The sequence below is a fragment of the Stylophora pistillata genome, chromosome 14 (assembly GCF_964205215.1).
Source record: "Stylophora pistillata chromosome 14, jaStyPist1.2, whole genome shotgun sequence".
In the NCBI taxonomy this organism is placed as follows: Eukaryota; Metazoa; Cnidaria; class Anthozoa; order Scleractinia; family Pocilloporidae; genus Stylophora; species Stylophora pistillata.
In genome coordinates, this window is record NC_142532.1 from 22,022,042 (window position 1) to 22,035,522 (window position 13,481).

Below are 13,481 nucleotides of genomic sequence, written 5' to 3' on the forward strand. Positions count from 1 at the left end.
GTTCACTTCTGTTTGTAGATAGATAATCACTGTTCACCACAGATAAAATATGTTCCTTTTCATGGACAGGTTTCTGCCTTTCCATAAAGTCAAGAAAGCCAAGAAAGCTCTCACTAATTGATTACAAATAAATTGCATCACAAATACCTGTAACCTGAATATGTTGTGAGTTATCGTAGAATTCTGCTATAATGCACGTCATTTAGCAATTGCAGGTATAACCTTCCTTAATAACTTTGCAGAATACACAGCACTCTGTTTCCAATCCTCGCTTGCAAAGTTCATTGATATATTTGTAGGCATCACCACCTTTTTGCTTGAGTGGCATTATCAGTGCTTTGTAGTCAAAAGTAACTGTCACGAAAAAAGACAAGAAGATAATGTCAAGTTGAAGTTTAAATAGCTACACCACCGGATCTCAAATGGTAGACTTTCTATTGAACACCACTTTCCCAGATATTTTCTAACACTGCCAAGCATAAAATGGATTCAATAATACTATAACATGGCTAGACATGAAACATAAAAACATTGCAAAAATAAAAAAAATAAGATTAAAAAAAGATAAAAAGTCAAGATTGGCAGACATAAATAACCTGGAAATTTAACTTGAAAGCATCTTCCATCAACCACTATTCCAGTTTTCTCAATGGCATCCCTCTGGCGATTTATATCTTTTATCGTAGAAAAATAGAAATAGAATAAATTATGATACTGTCAAGACCCTATCAAGGAAACAAACCGGAAATTTTTCTTAATGTAGCTATAAAAAGTGATCATAGAAGACTTATATGCTGCAAAATCAAACTCAGCCACTTTGTTGGATTTTTAATGAAATTTAACGGTATTATGTAATTCTCCTGCCAAGCAGAAATGAGTTCTGATACACCACAAAATCAACATTCAAAACAAAACATAAGACAGCAAATACGCTTTTTCCAGTCTTAATAAAAATATAAACGTTATGACTTACGCCGGTTCGTCCTAGCTTGGAAATGCTAAGTAACGTTTGCCAAGCTTGGTCCAAGATCCTCGACTGCAGTTTGAAAAACAGCAGGGTCCAGGCTGAGAGATTGCCAAAACTGAGAGTTACTGTCCCCCAGCATTGTTTCCAACGCCTGCAGTAGGCTGCTGCGGTTAATTCTAATTTTCTCAGCGATGTCGCTAAGCATTCGCCCCACCTCGGGACTGTGCACCTGATCTGCGATTACATCTGATCGATGTCCACACATCCCCGGCGTCTTTCTCCTCCTTCTCCTTAATTTTAACTCTGATGCTGGTCTTACTTAGCTGAGTTTTTTTATTTCTTCTGATTGGGATTCTAGCTGACTCGGCGCTTGATTGAGGTCGGCCTTTAGTCGATCGTTTTCAATTCGAATAACTGAGGAGGCATCACGAGCAGCTTTCATCTCCTCGCGAAAGTTATGGCTGGTCGAGCCTTGCTAGTCTCCGTTTTGATTTTAAGCGAATTTATTTAGTCGATCAACCAAAGATATTTCATCACTTCTCCTTCTTTGAATTTCTGCCGGAAGATGGCAGAAACAGCTCCAAATAGAGAGGCGATGGCCACTGTTGTTCTGAACATATCGGCCATCCAAGCTTCCGCCATTTTTCACATCCGACAGCTGGACCGTACAAAACTCGCTTGGAAAATGTGCCACTAACAGGCTACTTCAGAAAACTCGCTGACCCTTAAGCCACATTTCTTCAAATTTAAGATAAACCTTTCCCTTGGCTTATCTGTAGAAGGAGAATGAAGCAATTCAACCCTTCGAAGTTCGAAGGGATCCATAACTGCACTCGACCGCGGGAAACTAAATTAAACCTTTCCCGCTTTTGCCTTCGCATATTAATATGAAATCCAATCTCGAAACGTCAATAGGCTGATCCAACCTCTAAAAAAAACAGGCTTCTTCGTACCCAGCAGGAATAGAGATATTGTACAAATTCACGCAATTACCCTTTGATTACTGTGATCAAAATTATCGAAAAAGGCTGTCAAGGCGATGATGGAAACTTGCCGGTTTATCACGTCGTTCCATAGCAACCAGCCTTTTCGAATATTTGAACTATCGTTTACCTGAGGCTCGTGGTAATTAACACGAATGCAAACTTAGAACTATGAAGTAGCTGCTATGATTAACAATACTCTGTATATTCACTTGGCAATTATGTTTTTCAGTGTCTTTCAGCATAGGGTCTGGAACTGAGTACTCGTCACCAGATTGCATATCTTGCAGCAATGGAGGGACCATCACAGTAACCATGTCATGTAGCATCAAGATAAAAGGTAGCGACGACAAGAAATGTGACGAGGACAAGTTCAATGGTACCCTCTGTGATTACGTCACTTTGGCCAATAAAATGTATAGTTGTGCTGAGGTGAAGCAGAATTTCACGTACTATGAGAAAGAACACTTGAAATCTGTAAAAGAGTGTAAAGTCGTTTGTCCAGCCTCCAGCTCAGGTTGGTTTTAGGTTAACTCTAAAAAAAATTGTTTCACATCATTTATTTGAAGACTCGGAGATATGTTACAGTGTAATCAAACCCGACAGTAAAAAAATACACGACACAACTGGAGCGCTTTTAGATTGAGTGCCGTACAACCAAAACCAGAGTAATCACAATAACCAATCAGAAGGAAGGAAAATACCCTTAAGTCAGGTGACCAAGTCGTGATTGGTTTCAGTTTTGCATCTGATTGGTTGAGAGAGTGACGCGGGCATTCTGGACCAATCACAGAGTGAAGTAATGCAAAACCCAACGCAATTTCGAATCACTTTCGACACTCTATATTATGCTCTATCTTATAAAGGAAATTAATTTATTTAGTTATACTTTTCTGGGTAACTATTCCCAGGAAGTGACTACTTACTTGCCTCCTTCACTGATTTAACTTTCAGTCAGCACTGATACAAACTCACGTCAAACCGACTGCTATCTCTAAATCTTGTCTGAAACTCTGACCGTAGGCAGGCTTTCTTGGAAAGCAGACTACAGCAGCTCTAGGTAGCTTCTTCAAGAAGTCGGCCTTTGCCGACAACAGAAACCTCTCCACTCGGTGACTGAACCCCCATCTCACATTAACATGACATTCTAGAAGGTGCCGGAAACTTCAAAACTATTTTTCGTGTAGCAGTACATCATTATTGCATCGCCTAATAGAATCTTCAAGAAAGGTGCAGAGCGTTACTCTTACTAAGATTATATGAATATCATATTTGCGAATCGTGGATTAATAACTGAATATGAGAGTGATCTCCGCAGTTATGGACACTTAACTTAATCAGTAGTAAAAATATGGCCTGAAAAAAATTCAGGCCTGCACGGGAGTTGAACCCATGACCTATACTATACTATTGCAGTGCTCTATTAATGAGCCTGACAAGTTACTCTCCACAAGAGAAATTACTAAACTTAACAAAAATCCGTTCTTTTTTTCTTTAGTGTTGTGTCCACACATTGTGTTCATTTTCGCATCTGGCCTCGTTGTCGGAATGTAAGTACTTATTACTTACTCGAGTTTTCATTAAAACCCATTGTAAGTTCTTCGATCAACATGTTAACTGTTTGACATCATAAAGGCAATGTAGTCTTAAAAAGTGATTTTACCACAGAAGCTTTCATTTCCTTCAGCTGTTCATTTGTCTCCAAGAGCTATTTCTGATAAAGCTTAAGAAAATTTATTCGTTACATTTTCATGCATCTCAAAAAAAATCCAATTTTCTTTAAAAACCAAGATAGCGTCGTCCATCTTGACGGTCATGACGTCACGTCTAGTATCCCATAGTTGATAAATCATTTCCCACTTTGTACCACAGGTAGCCCAGCTTGTGGAAAGGAGTAGGACATGGCTTGTATAGGTGCTAAATCTTTGTATTTTTTTGCAGGTTATCGCAGAGTCTGTGATCCATCGGCCTTGAAAAACGTAAAGTTTCCAGCAAGAAAAATTAACGTAATTTCAGTTCTCCAGAAGTAAAGCCATAGAAAAGTTATACTTGTATTTCACGGAAGTTTAATAGATGCAAGCCAAGGGATTTTATAAGCAATTCTTGGGGTGAAAGTTTTTTTATAGAAAAAGTAGACACCACGACTGATAGGAATGGAAATCGAGTGTAGATGGAGACAGTGTAATCAAATCTTTTTATCGATGTTTAAATACTTCAAAACGGCGATGTTAAGAAATGTAATTTTTAGTTCACACTATCTTCTCAATCAAATGCGACTATAGAGCGAGGACACAGTGGAAAAATGAGTGCGCATGCTTGTAACTCGCGAGAAATTTACGCGTGCAAAGGAATGGGAACGACAGTATTTCCATAGTAACACTATCGAGGCAAAATGGAAGCATTTTTAAAATTCTCATTGTTTGTTTTCAATTCGTGGGGGATAGGCCCAAATCAAAACAAATAAAGTTATTGTTTTCAGAAAAGCTGTGGTCAAACCTCATATATCTCAAACAAAGAGAAAAGGTTTTTGGTAACAGGTGTGAATTTAGTGACTGAAGTTGAGCAGCCGTAACATGGCTGAGAAGTTCGTAGCACCTGTTATCGCTGTAGCGCTTCTGGCCATCTCTTTGAGTAGGCAAACCCCCGGAGAAAAAGTTTGTTGTCTCGGCTGAAAAACCCGCGTCAGCTTAGGTTTGCAATAGAAGAACCGTGAGCCCTAAAAAGCTCAAATAATTCGAGTCAGATAGCGGAGCATGCGCACTTATTTTGCTGCTATGTTCTGCTGTGTGTCTAGAATGAGTATCGTAGCGCCTGTTATCGTTTTAGCGCTTCTTGCCACCTCTTTCAGTAGTCAACCCCCCCCGAAAGAAAGTTTGTTGTCTCGGCTGAAAAACCCGCGTCAGCTTAGGTTTGCAATAGAAGAACCGTGAGCCCTAAAGAGCCCAAATAATTAGAGTGAGGTAGCGGAGCATGCGCACTCATTTTGCTGCTATGTTCTGCTGTGTGTCTAGAGTGAGTATCGTAGCACCTGTTATCTCTTTAGCGCTTCTTGCCACTTCTTTCAGTAGTCAAACCTCTCGGAGAGAAAGTTTTGTGCACAGTTTGCCCACATTTTAAAACATCGCTGATACACGCGCATGACTAAACTATGAAATACTTCTTTATTTCTTCTGCCAAGCTTTTACGCCGTGTGTAGTCAGCTTCTCGTTACATTACTCACTGGAACATTAATTCAGTTTCGACTGCAGTGAAACTTTCGATCTCTTCGTAGTCTTTCCGAAATCCTCTCAAAACAGGCAAAGACAGAAAAAAATCGAAAAAAGGCCTGGAAATCGGTTGTACGCGTACTCGAGCGCGCTTGATCGTATGCGTACTCTGGAAAACATTTCGTAAATAATGGTTTGAAATTTCTGTCTTTCTGTTTCCTTAGCGACAATTAGAAAAATACTAATTATTAGCTCGATTACTGTTTTGTTTAGTGACAGTTTCGTGTCATTTTACCCCGCTGGGAAGGCTGTTTTTCTCTATATCTCGACGACATTTATCAGTTGATCGCAAAAGGCGTTTATACGGATATCAAGGTAAGGATCATCACTTCAGCTCATTTTTCTAATATCCATTTATTGTTCGCATCCAGCATGTCGAGTATCATTGGTTTGAAAGCTTGGCGAATGAACTCACCATCCGTTTTAATAATTTCTCAAGAATCATCTGCATCTTTGTTTGATTTTGCGGCTTTTTAATTTTTCATACCTCTGTGATGAACATTTTCTCGCGCTTAAACTAAGGCATAGCGAGGAATGTTACAATCTGAATCATGCGGTGTTGAGAAAAGTAAACACTTTCAGGAAGACATATCAAATGCGAGGCTTAAGCAATTCCTTTTTCTCTTGGATAGATTTGATAAAGATAATCATTGATGTTAGGTTTATCTACAGACCTTTTACATCCCCGAGTACGATCGGATATCAGTTTCAAATTGTAAATGTTAAGATCTATTCTGAAATTTGTTAGTTTTCCGATCATTTTCTCAGCACTCGGAGAGATTTAACAAGTGAAATTTTACACACACACACACACACACACACACACACACACACACACACACACACACACACACACACACACACAAAAAACTGATTTCACACAAGGGTGAAATTCTAACGCGTTAAGAATGAATCTGCCACTGCGTCGACAAAACGCTCCAGTTCAGGTTTTAAATAACATTTCGTGTTTGGTGAGGCCGAACGTTCGTTCGACCAACTGTCAGCGCGAAGAAACGAAGGCGCGCTTTCGTCTCTCTGTTGATTGACATTTAATTACGACCGATGGATTACTTTTATTTTTGAGATCATTTTTTTATCTTGATTTTTTTATTTATTTTTTCGATTCTTTATTTTTCTGGCGTAGTGAAAGAATAAAAGAGACTGTATCACAAAAGCTAGGTTGATTTTGTTGGGATCGCCCGAAGCTGTTACACTTCTTATGGTGTATGCAAAACTGGTGGCATCAGTTTATTTGACCACATTCGCAGGAAAATTCATTCATTCATTCATTCATTCATTCATTTATTTTGACCTATCTGTTGTTCCAATCTCAAATTTGTCTTCATAAGGATATCAGCATGATAGGAATGAAACAGATCGTCGTAGTTGAATGTCCAAAGTTCCAGATAACACTGTGTTCGATCCGTGCCAACGATTATGCAAAACTTGTGGCATCAACTCATTTGATCGCCTTAATCGGCTTTAGGATTAATTTCTATTGTTTCATCCGTTCAAAATTATTTTTGTTTTCATTAGCATATCAATATGGCAAATATTGCGAAGTGACGCGAGAGCTACTTAAAACTAATAACTTCTGTATTTAGAACAAATTACGTCAATCTGGTCTTGACCTGGTTACACGAATAAGGACTGGAAACGAGCTTAAAGTCTATTGGCGGAGGCGGTGAAAAAAACAGGCGCATCTCGAAACTGAGGCTGCAAGTGGGCTGTCGACAACTTCCGCTCTTTTGAATGTTTCGTGCCAAGACACAATTGGAATTTGATCGATGCGCCTTGTGAATAGAGATAAATACTGTCTCGAAGCAGGGTCGTTAGCTATTTACTGTGTTGCACAAAGCATGCTGAATTTTTTGCATATAAATTATTAGAGACAGAAACAGAAATTCCAATGTTTGACTTGAATCCTCAAATAGAACCCGAATTAATTAATAAAGACGGCCGAAAAATGGTTGACTTAATAAAATAGCTCAGTTCGATTTGCGTATTGCATGGCAATTCGGTTAATTAGGAAGACAAAACTATTTCGGCTCATTCATACAAAATATATTTTGATAAAGTACTAGCTGAAAATTTCGATGAAACAAGCGTTGAACGTTGAGAAATAAATGTTAATTTGTACATGTGTCAATTAAATTTGTTCTATTAAAAGATGAATTATATCGCAATAATTTGGATATATCAACAAAGTTGAAATGGTAAATTAGCCACCGTTACGATTACAAAAGCAGAGGTTTCGAGCGTTAGCCCTTCGTCGGAGCGAATAGAGGAATTGTGAGTTGTGTGTGCATTTAAAGGCAGAAAATGGAGCTACGTTATTGGTGGGAACATGGCAACGAGAAAAACACGAGTAAATTAGTGGAATGAAAAGCGTTCGTTGACCCCTATACAATACAATAGGGTTTTAGACTGCCGGTTTGAAAGATGAGCTTTTGTTCAAGAGTTTTACGGCTTTCCGTGCTACCTAAGAGTAAGGAGAGACCGCAGATTGCCATATGTTGCTTAGAATGGTTAGGTAAATTAAAGTGTCTTGCCACTGGTTTCGATGTGTCCTTGTCATTCTTTTCCACATCGCGAAGGTGTTCTCTGAATCGTCACCTAGTCTTTTGCCTGTTTCGCCGATGTATATCTTTTTGCAATAAGTGTAAGTTATGCAATAGATTACATTGGCGGTGGTGCACGTGAAGTGCTCGGTGATCTTAAGAGATCGTTTGGATCCCGATATTTTATCAGTGTTGTGAATGAAAGGACACGTTTTGCATCGTGCACGAGCGCATTTAAAAGTGCCTGGTTGGTCATCAGTCTGAAAAAAACTTCTGACCAAAAAATTGCCTATGTTTTTGTCGCGTTTGAATGAAATGAGCGGAGGCTGCGAAAAGATAGTGCGTGTCTCTGGATCGTTTTGAAGCAATTTAAAGTTTTTAAGAATGATGGATTTAACCGAGTGGTGAGGGTGAAACGTGAGAGTGACTGAATGGAATGCGGTCGGAATCTTCTTTTTGTGACGTTTGTAGTGCTGAATGTCGATCAATAAGTTGGGCGCGGTGGTAATCCGCTTGAACGGCAGAAACAGGGTAACCACGTTTATCGAAAAACTGGCACATTGACTTTGATCTGTGGTGGAAATCAGAGTTACCACTACATAAACGACGAAGTCTTAGAAACTGAGAAAAAGGAATGGAATTCTTAACATGAGATGGATGCGAAGACGAATATAACTAGTAATTATGCGAGTCTGTAGGTTTGTAATACACACTAGTGCATAAACCGTTGCCTTCGATTGAAACTTTGATGTCTAAAAAGGATAAGGAATTGTTGGCGGAAATTTCCCAGGTATATTTCAGAGCCGGGTGAAAAGAATTGACTGCGGTTATGAATTGAGTCAGTTCCTCTCTGGTAGAGGAGGTAGCGCCGATACAGTCGTCGATGTAGCGACCGTAGAGTTCAGGTTTGGAGCCGTTGTATTGGCTGAAAAATTGGTGTTCGACAAAACCTACAAAAAGATTGGCATAGCTAGGTCGAATTATATCGCAGTCTCTCATGTAACTCAAACATAAAATAACCTAAATTCAAAAGCGCTGTCAGCGAAAAAGGGAAACTTAAAAGATTTTGTTCTTCGAGATGTTATCGGGTGAAAAATATACTCTTACATTGGTTCATGAAGGTCTAATCTACACAAACAAAGTAGACTTACCCTAAGGGCTCAGTAAATTTTACAGGTGCTTCATCTAATTTTCTAAGGGTTCGTCAGCAAATTAATAATAATAATAATAATAATAAATAATATTTAAAGAGGATACTCCCATCACACTTAGTTGTTTTCAGTGGGGTCCTCTGACTAAAAATACATTTAGATTAGGTAAAAACGAGGAAAAAATTTGTATATGTAGATGTATAGAAGCATATAAAGATACTAAGATTAAAATACTAAAATTAAAAATATGCTAAGGTTTATAAGGAAATTAAAAAAAAATAATTATTTAAGTGTCTTTTAAAAGTTAATGGTGGCATAGGCTTTTTCAACTCAGGCGGAAGTGCCAACCATTCTATTGTTGCTTGATAAGATCAAGATGTTATGCGTCGTCCCCATTCCGTTGTAAATCTGCCAAAGCGTGGAAGGTGTCCATTTCTGGTGTTGTAACCATGTGAATTTAGTGTTGATTTAAAGTTATCAAAGTATTCAGGAATGTTTCCTTTTATTGCGTTCTGAACAAGTAATAATAATAATAATAATAATAATAATAATAACGGTTTATTCAAGAAGGCCTTGCAGAGCCAGCAGTATTCTTTAAAATCTGTGCAATTCCTTATCTTTGCTGGCAATTAGTTAAAAATCGTGGCTGTTGAATGCTAAAAGTTGCCTTGTACAAATGGAACATAAAGCCTTGGAGCAACACTGGAACGGAGATGCCTAACGGGTTTAACGACTTGCAAATTTTAATGGGAGGGCCAGTTATCATAATACAGTGCTTTAAAAATAGTCTTTAGTAGCGAGTAGTCCCTTAGCTCCAGGATAGGTAGCCAGCCAAGATTCAAAATGGTAGATATACTGTTTACATATTTACAAGTGACGAAACTAGCCATAGCGAACTGGAGCCTTTGTAGTCTAGCTAAGAGGAATTTTGGTAGTGGATAAAGAACAATGACACAGTAGCTTATTTTAGACGGAATTACTGTTTCTACCAAATGTTTCCGTAAAGTTAAAGTAAAGTCAAAAGTTAAAGTTAAAGTCAAATTTGTAAAGTTCCTTATTTTTCTTAAGGTTCTCAGAGTCGCATGACAAGATTTAAGAATAGAACTGATATGAAATTCCCATTTAAGATTTGAGTCAATGTGTACTCCCAGGAGTTTTGTAACATTTATACGTTCCAGTGGTTTACCGGAGATTTCTAATCCCAGCTCCAGATTTCCGAGAGAATGTACATGAGCCATCCTTTGGAGTTGAGATAAGAATGGCCTTGGATTTCTTAGAAGTTAGGGCCAGGTTTGAATCATTTGACCAGGCGCCAAGGCCTGCCAGGGTTGCATTCATGCTTTCCGCTTGAGATGTGATCTGCGGTGTAGAACAGCTAGAGTATAATGTTGTATCATCGGCATATTGGAAACTTTTGATTGTAGGTGGAAGAATGTCTTGGAGATCCGCAACGTAGAGATTCAATAACATCGGTCCAAGGATTGAGCCTTGGGGGATTCCAAATTCGGAGAGCACGGGTGACGATTTGCGATCATCAATTTGAACGTATTGTCTCCTGCCACATAGATAATTAGCCAGCCATTCGAGACATGCTTTGAAAAACCGAGGTGATACAACTTGGTTATCACCGTTTTAAAACAAACGGTATCAAATGATTTCGAAAAGTCTGTTAGTACCATAAGAGTTGCCTCTTTCCTTTTCATGGCACTCAATAGGTCGTCCCTTATACCTAAGAGTACCGTACACAACGATGCGCACGACGACGAAATTTCAAAGGCATCCACATTAATTCTTTCATTGCCTCTTTAAAGGAGGGCTTCTTGCCATAGACTTTTTTAGCAAACTTATTTTGGAAGGCCCTTAGCTGTTCCATTTCTGATTTTAACCCTGGCTGATCGCCCCATATTATATCCGTATAGTCTAAGTGAGGTAGCACTAAACCATTGTAGTACGCAAGGCGAGTCTTTTCGTCAAGCATATGGTAAATGCGATTGAAAACACAGATACGATGACCTAACTTCTTGATCAAATTTCGAATATGAGGCCACCAATTCCGTTTTTCGTCAATTGTCACTCCAAGGTATTTAAATAATGTTATCGTAATAAACCCGTGAAAGTGATAAATCAGATACAATGAAATATATGAAGTTCATATATTTTGAACTGCCGTATTAGATACATATGATACACGATCCTCGCTGTAGATAGCGAATCAACTCAACGGCCTGCTCCCAGTTGGCTTGTTAGCTCAATTGGTCGAGCGCTGCACTAGTATCGCAGAGGTCAGTGGTTCGAGTCCCGTACAGGCCTGATTTTTTTCAGGTCTGATTTTCGCTATTGCTTAAATAGCGCTATCTACTGCGAGGATCGTGTATCATATGTATCTAATACCACAGTTCAAAATATATGAACTTCATGTATTTCATTGTAACCAAAGTGGTAATTGAACGTCGTGTCGTGCAATTTTGGTCTGAATTCATATTTACGATTTCAAATCGAACTTGCGCTCTGCGCTCGTTCGATTTTGAAATCACGCGTATGATTTCAGCCCAAATTGCACGACACGAGGTTCAATTCTTGGGTTTCACCCACGTGACCAATAGCTTAGCAACGGTTACTATCCGCCATCTTGGTGTCCCTCGAGCGTAAACAAACCGTATCTAACGAAGAGTTCATGTGAGAAAGAAGGGATTGTTTTATGCATTGTTGTTGGCTGTTCGAGCAAAAATGGAAAACATAAAAACTAAGGATTTCTTCGTATAATAATTTAATAATTTTATTATTTCTATAGCGCAAAATTAATTAGATATATGATCTAATGCGCTATACCTAAGATCATTACAAATCAAGGGGAAGAAGAGGAGGAACTACAAGTTGTTGTATGGTTCGAGGCTTGCGGCTGTTGTAGATCATCGATTTTTTGGTCGAGCTTTTCTTTGAGCTTCTTAGCCGATGAGAAATCGATGTCTTTAGCCCTCGCATACGGCACTTCATTAACATATGTGGGTAAAATGCATGAGCATTTTACCGGAGTGCAAGCGAGCTTGGGGTGCCACGAAAACTCACACCCCGAAAACTCAGACCCCTCGAAAATCAAGAGATAAACCCGACTTATGATCACTGCTGGTAATGCCGCGTGTATTTTGACCTTTTGGGTCTTGATCCAACTGAAGCAGCAAAAACAAGGCCGCAAGTTGCACGTTTCGCAAAATCGTCCGATCGTTGAGTATAAAAACATTTTAGAGTGACACAAGACTTCATTTAGCTTAGGTTTCCTCCATTTTTCCCGTTAATTTTGAGCTTTTCATTCATAGTTAACTGGATCAAATGCGCTCGCTCCAACACCAAAGTATTAAAATGTAGCGTGATTTTGACGAGCCGAAAGGGACGTTTGTTTACTTTTTTGTACTTCGTCGCACAGATCTTTGTTGTTGCTCTGTTAAAATGCTTAATTATTTCGCGATAATAATGGATACAAACAGAGACTCGGCCCACCAGTCCCAAAACGAAGACAATTTTGTGATCATTGGGCTAGAGTTCTTAAATGAGGCAGAAAGAGAAAAACAACGGGAAAGAAGACTCGGCATCAGCGCCGTCACGATTCGCTTTACTGAAGAATCACTCTTGATATTGTCGTCTGTCTTTCGCGTCGGATTTGTTGCATTATTCCACCGGTTATGTTATAAAACAATTGGTTCATGCTTTATGCTATGCACTATCGAATTATGGAGCACTTCGGAAGCTTGGAGAACACTTCGAGGGGTCTGAGTTTTCGTGACACCCAACGCGCTTGCCATGAATTCGAGTAGATGCCTCTAACATAAAATAAAACACTCGCGATATGTGAGCATGACTCAGTCAGTCCAGCTTTGCATCCCAAGCAATGGGCTAACAAAACAGTCCCATCGTTTTCGGAAATGACCCAAATGTTCACTAAAGGATCATTCATATGCTGTGAATGCCAAACTCGTGCTCTCACGACATACTTGCCGGCGATTACTTTGCCTACAGCTGAGGTTAGAAATTCCGACACCATTTGATTAAACGCCTCTAGACTCTTGAACGCCTTGAACTGCCTCTTGGTGTAGAAGCTGGTCTCAAGAACGAGGTAACTCAGCAAGTCCGACACTTCCACAGGAGGCAAGAATTTTGGACTGAACTTCTCGGCTGGTATGCTTGCAGGGTCAACTCCGAGGACCGAGATCTTTTGCAATCATCTTTCCTCCCAACTCTCTAAGCTTTTGGCATACTCAGAGAGCACTGGGATACCTTAAGATGAATGCCAGATACTTTTATCGCTTTTTTCTTTCTGGATATTCATGTAGTTGGCGAAATAATACGGCGATGAGAGAGAGGGCTTCACTATAGAAATCGACTAATTAATCATAAATTTGACACCCGAGGGACACCAACATGGCGGACACTAACTTCAGCAAAGCTTGTGACGTCACCTGAAACCCATTATTTACCGCCTATGACTTTAGACAACCATGGATTTTAATTTGCGATTAATTTTAATCTTGTTTTCCAGATCGTTTGGCTAGTTTGCAAGT

The 13,481-nt window shown here is 39.2% G+C and overlaps 1 protein-coding gene and 1 long non-coding RNA gene across 4 annotated transcripts in view; one reads left to right on the forward strand and one right to left on the reverse strand.

Annotated features, from left to right (window-relative positions):
* The window catches only part of LOC111334541 (uncharacterized), a 32,132-nt gene that overhangs the window by 5,878 nt on the left and 12,773 nt on the right, over nt 1–13,481 (forward strand). Inside the window, exons 3-6 of one of the 3 annotated variants that reach the window (XR_015995371.1) lie at nt 2,183–2,467; nt 2,974–3,104; nt 3,449–3,500; nt 3,892–4,433. The exons of 1 other annotated variant lie outside the window; for it this stretch is intronic. Coding sequence is in view for 1 of the 2 variants with exons in the window: in XM_022940303.2 (XP_022796038.1) it covers nt 2,183–2,467; nt 3,449–3,500; nt 3,892–3,910 (356 nt within the window). In the remaining variant the exon portion in view is untranslated. Of the gene's footprint in view, nt 1–2,182; nt 2,468–2,973; nt 3,105–3,448; nt 3,501–3,891; nt 4,434–13,481 lie in introns of those variants that run through there. One more of the 3 variants, XM_022940303.2, reaches the window with a different exon arrangement.
* LOC148717069 (uncharacterized) lies at nt 30–1,141 on the reverse strand. Its single transcript, XR_015995372.1, has 3 exons — nt 974–1,141; nt 597–674; nt 30–354 (listed from the first exon to the last, which is right to left on the reverse strand). It is a non-coding gene; the product is annotated as an uncharacterized LOC148717069 (long non-coding RNA).